The sequence below is a fragment of the Protobothrops mucrosquamatus genome, unplaced genomic scaffold (genome assembly GCF_001527695.2).
Source record: "Protobothrops mucrosquamatus isolate PMUCROS unplaced genomic scaffold, P.Mucros_1.0 scaffold394, whole genome shotgun sequence".
Classification (NCBI taxonomy): Eukaryota; Metazoa; Chordata; class Lepidosauria; order Squamata; family Viperidae; genus Protobothrops; species Protobothrops mucrosquamatus.
The window spans coordinates 571,862-577,861 of NW_015386725.1; the positions used below are offsets into that span (position 1 = coordinate 571,862).

The 6,000-nt window shown below is 33.4% G+C and overlaps 1 protein-coding gene across 1 annotated transcript in view; it reads right to left on the bottom strand.

Annotated features, from left to right (window-relative positions):
- LOC107287491 (golgin subfamily B member 1) overlaps positions 1–6,000 on the bottom strand; it is a 55,655-nt gene that overhangs the window by 29,401 nt on the left and 20,254 nt on the right. Inside the window, exons 13-14 of the mRNA XM_015816013.1 lie at positions 4,771–4,862; positions 3,424–3,574 (exon numbers count right to left, since the gene is read on the bottom strand). Of these exons, the coding sequence (XP_015671499.1) occupies positions 3,424–3,574; positions 4,771–4,862 (243 nt within the window). The remainder of the gene's footprint in view (positions 1–3,423; positions 3,575–4,770; positions 4,863–6,000) is intronic.

Sequence of the window (6,000 nt, forward strand, 5' to 3'; positions counted from 1 at the left end):
GGCAGCAACATATATAATTTTAAAGAGATGGAAGTATTTTCTTCCTCTTCAAGTGTTAAGTGAAATCTTATGATCACTGATATGTCACTCAAATATGTATTAGTATCAATTTAATAGCATGCTAGTACATCATGCTATGATTGTATCCACTGATATGTACTACTCTGGTTCCATCAGCTGGTTCTTTCCACAGGTAATACCAACTAACAAATAATAGATGTTATGTATTATTATCTCTGCCCACTGGTGGAGTAGATTGAGTTACATAGATTCTCCTAGGAAGTTTTCCAATAACCCAAACAAAGGTTTTCAAATGTATATGGAGAATTAGCTAAAATAATCTTACACCTGTTTATAGAATCAGCCAGTTTACAATACTCTTACCATATGCAATTTTGGATCCAATCCCATAACAACATAATATTTGTTTACTTCAGTGATTTTGTACCAATAAACACTTTATGCCACATCTAATATAATAATTAGAATAATTAGCATCAAATAGCAGAAACTAAAGAAAAAATGAAACATTTATTACCTAAATTGTAGAACTTAGAAACAATGTAATTTCCCAATTTATGAATATTTTCATCTTTCCAATTTTCAGATGGAAAATGTATTTAGATGATAGATAAAAAACTGAATATCATAATTTACATCTAATGGTGCCATGCTGTTACAAACGTTGGATAAGATAAGAATTAAGTACTACAGTACAAAGTCAAAAATAAGCTAGAGATTCAAAATAGTTTAAAAACTTGAATATGGTTTTAAAAAAGGTTTCGGTTCCTTCTTCCCAAAATGGCAATTGATTCAGTAACTCATTTTAAAGAAAAGTAAAAAAGAAAAAAAAAGAATCTGTAAAGAAAGCATAATGGCGTTCTTTGATATTTAACTATGATTTATTATAAATTGTGGCTTCTCAGGTAAATATGGAGCCAGGTATTAGTACAAAAATGAGATGATTGTGTTAACATAAATGAGGCATAGGCATTGCAAAGGGAAAGAAAGCATGTTAAAAAAAACAGCTTTTGTAACTTATGCTAATTAAAAAAACAGCACCACAAGCAACTGGTATAGCACACTACTGAAAATTTTCTGCAAAATACACTACAGAGGAAAACTACCAGCAGTATGCTATAGGCTGTTGTGGCTGCAAAATCCTGCATGCACAAAACTGATGGGAAACTATGTTCTCAGTGGCTGACCAAATCGCAGTGGAGGTTAGGAGTGGAGGGGGAAGGGACACCAAGCGCTCATCAGGTTTAACCACATTGGGATGACGGTGGGGAACAAAACAGAAAAGTCATGCTTAACCCAATAGAAAATGCAAAATTAACTACAAGCCAAACACATAGGAAGATAAATAATTCATCATATTAATGCAATATAAACACAACTTTAAAATGTTGTCTTTCATCTGCCTTTAAACTGATATGGCCAACATACAAGCACATTTGTGAAGTCTAGCACACTGAATATATGGCATGTAATTTGCTACCCTATAAAATATTGTATCCATTTGAGGGTTTATTTTTATCTATTTCCTTCTCCTATTGACAGAATGCAAAGACTTCAGTTCTCTTTAATGGGAAAGAAAGCAAGTACACAACTAATGGGATTTAGGGCTGTACAACCCTTCAGGTTTGATTCTAGAGATATTTACAGCAGGCAGTCAAACAAACATTGTACTTGTCTGTTACCCTTTATAGTAGCTGTGTCATTTCCTGGTTGCCCTTCACAGACTTTAAAGAGAAGCAGATAAATGTTATATTTGCGCCTCTGGGCATATTGAAGCACTTTTTGGGAATTGAAACTGAAGTATTCCACAGGTCTGTTAATAGTAAGAAAGAGTATTCAACCTGTGGTAACAACCATTTTTGTTTATATTAGTACTGTGGAGTCACTTTAAATATTAATCAATTTTTTAAAAACTAACCTATTGCCATATTGTTCAACTCATGTAAAACGTTTATGAGTTAACTTGCTGAATTAACATATGCATATAATGAGAGGTTTTAGAAAAAAATACAAATGTTGATGGACATCTCTGTTACAATACCAATGTTTGTTCAGTATGGCCTAAAATAATTTTAATATATGCAAACAAAGCAATATTCCAACAAAATTAAATTCTGTAAATTCTGAGCACCTTTGAGTGATAAATCAGCTGCCTACATAAAGCCTTCAAAGGTATCTTAAATAATTTAAATATTTAATCAAAGTGTGCAAAAAGTACAAATCACATTAAAGAAAGAAAATTTAAAGAAAAATCCTTTTTGTGTTCCTAGCACCACAAGAATAAATTAGAACATAGTATTAGATTAAAACTATTGTTATTTTAGTGTTTATTATACAGCAGTGGCCAAAACTGTGGAAACCTTTTGAGAAAGGTGTATTTCTGAGGTCTGATGGCTAATAACACCACTTTTGGGGGGGAATAGTACCATAAAATTATATTATCAATGGAAAGATAATTTAATCAAGAATGTAGTGCAACAAAGTTTGTTCAATTATCTGTACTGTATTCTATGAAAAGTTATAGCCAAATAACCAGTTTTTCCTTCGTGTTGAACGAATCCAACTATAGTCCATCGAAAGGAAGTAGACTAACATCGGTTACTCGTACTCACAAATCTCTCGGTTAGTCCACAGTAGAACAAAACCGTTACTCGGTTAGTCTAGTGTCATCCATTCAGTTATTGATGTCATGTATTGAAGCTGAGAGGAGGACATTTGTCAGTGTGTTATGTGATTGCTATCAAGTTGGTTGGTTTTTTTTTGTGTTCTTTCATTTCGTGAGCTTGTAAAACGTAATAAAATTAAAGTAATGGTGCAAAGAGTTGACTGGCTGCCCAGAAAGCGATGTAAGATAGTATTATTAAGTGAACAAGGCTACAGTTATAAAGAAATTAGAAGAAAAATTGGTGGAAACTTAACCAAAGGTGGCATTTCTACTGTACACTTTTCCCAAAAGGTTTCCACAATTTTGGCCACTATTGTACTTTATCTGCACAATGCCAAGGACATCTTATGAGTTCAGCTATCCCAAACAGACAGTACAAAAATTCTTTGCGTTTAAATCTTTTCAATTTGTATGATATTTAGCATTTTTATATGTATCAAATAGTTTTGTTCCATGTACTCTGCTTTACTTAGTTTCTAGCTACAGTATATGTAGTAATTACAGGTAATTGTAACTCTTTAAATCAGGTTGCAAGATAAACTAGGCAAAGGCAGATAGATGCTGCTAAAATGTCTCACTAAATTTTCACTAGACTGCTACAGTAAATCAAACATATACGCATGCATATATCCTTATACATTGACACATACTGTACATTGACTAAAACTGCCAATGAGCTTTCAATATTTGACAATCCATCCAAGTGATGTAGTAACATTTCAAGCAATATATCTCACCTTCTCTCTCCTCCTCAATCTGTGCCATTCTTAGAGCCATAGCAGATTTTTCCTCTCTGGTTTCATGGTGCATATCCTCAGATTCAGATACAGCTTCTTGCCATTCCAAAAGCGGACTCTGTAATTCATCCACACTGCCCGATTCACTAGCCTGAACCAAGTTAAGTTAGGACATGAGAATAATTAATCAGTTCAATAAAACCAATAAACAGAATAACTGGGCAAATAGTAACTTGTGGATCGTATTAAAACTTATGGGTATTTTGTTCTAACACTGACTTAGAAGCCAATGTTAAGTACATAAGCAGAACTTGAGTGCAAGAAGTACCTTTCTAGCTTTGTTCCCAAGTAAGTGGCACTGGGAAACATACTGCTTGAGGCATCACAATAATATATTATTGAAATAATTAGCAACCATTATTATCCATATTCTATATGAGTGTGTCTTTTTAAAGATAGTGCCATGGTTGATTATTTTATTGGATAAATATGGAGTAAAGTTCTTTTTAACTACTCTGAATCGCCTGTTGTTTAGTTTCATTCAATGCTTCTGAATTCTAGTTTTGTGACACAGGAATTTGTTTTACTGCCCATCCAGTTTCTCTACACATGCATAATTGTATAAACATTTATAATGCTTTTTCTTGCTTCACTTTCTCTAAAGTATAAAATCCCCCAAAAGTAAGTTTTCCTTATAGGACAACTAATCCTGACCCTAGAACTCTATGGATATGCTTTTTTTGCAGTTCAACAAAATCCTTAGGAAGTTGCATAATATTCCATATACAATAATACATATCTCGCTTATATTTAGAGCACTAGTAAACCAAAGTACATCCAATTTAGGAAGAAGATAATATTTTATCCTGAAACATAATATTGTAAATTTGTTCTCCTCATCCCTGGATAAAGAGGTCTTTTTGTATCTTTTTTGTATCTGTGTTTGGTTTCCTATTGTTAAAGCTTTGCTGTTTTAATATAAAACTCCTTTCTTTAGGGAACTAGCAGATCTTGGAAACAAGCTTATTCAGCCAGAGGAAAGACCAAAAGCAAAGCAGATAAACGTTCAAGAAAGATTTTTTTCTTTAAAAACATTTTTTGAAAACAAGTGTCATAAAAACCACTCTAGCGCCCTTTTTGAGAGCCATAGTTCAAATATTTGCAGAATGATATATAGAATATTATGTCTACAGGCAGCATAGTGATTCACAATTTATCACAACTATTCCCATTATAGCAAATTTAAACTGCTTTCAATTTCTTCATTGTTATTTAACTACATAAAGACTTTCAATATATTAATTAATAATTAATACTAATAGTAAAGATATTCCCAACAAGGTTGACCTGTGAAGCTGCCCTCTTCGTAACTTGTTCAAGATCTGCCTGAAGTTTTCGCTGCTGTTCTTCATAAATTTCCAGTTTCGCCAAAAGTGCTTCTGTAATGGAAATTGTTTCCATTATACATATACTATTCTTGTAATACGTTAAGGCAAGAAAATGTTAAGTTCAAATTTTCGGTGTATAAGACATTAAAAACGTTTTTGAGCTTAAAAAAAAATCTCCCTTTGAGTCAAAAACAACTATTCCAATATCTTTGAGAATGGGTTAATATTGTTATAATCATTCTGGAAGTGTTATTTCAAGCTCAAATTATTTCCAAAATAGTTGGTACAGCTTCAGAACACTATTAGTAAGGCTGAACACTTTTTGAAGCTAAGACATTATGCACAGGTCTAAGTTCAAACTATAAGTACAGAAACATGGAAGCACAAGATAAAACATCATCCATATCTCTCTACTCTGAGACCGCAAAGAAAAAACGGAGAGTATTTTGATAGATCCTATATACCCCTTCCTACAACAAATGAGCATCAGGACCAACTATAGCTAATGTAAGAACGAGAGAGAATCAGTTAAGCACACAATCAATGATTAATTGTCCTGGCTATTTAAAAAAAACTCCTCTATTGCTTCCTTTTTAATTAGGTTTATTGCTGATTTTAAATTATTTGCTAAGGAGAAAATTAGAATTTGTAATATAATGATATTCTCCCTCAGGTAACTTTTGTCAGATGCCATAGTGTATGTTTATGTTATTTATTTGCATTCCAGGCAAACTACTCACTAAGGCAAATTGTATGCAAAAGCTCAGATGCTTTTTTGAGCTTAAAGGCAGGATCAAATGTGGAAATGTAGGACTCAGAAAAAGGAGGTTATTTTTGTTGTTGCAATAAAGATTTCTGCGTCTATTTTATCTACAAATTTTACTTATTATACTTTGCAATTCATAAATAGAAAAATGAACAATTAAACGGAGACTATAAACATTCTTTTCTTACATCATTTTAAGGTAGATATCTTTCAAAATGACAGTAAATATACCTGGCCCCCTGCTATGTGTCAACGGCCCTGCCTGAGCTAGCTGACGTGATAGCCGCGGTGGCGGTGGAGACCCCCAGGCTTATAGTCATGGGGGATCTCAATCTGCCATCGGCGGGCGAAACGTCGGCGGTGGCTCGGGAGTTCCTGGCCTCCATGACGACCATGGACTTGACCCAATTAGTTCATGCACCC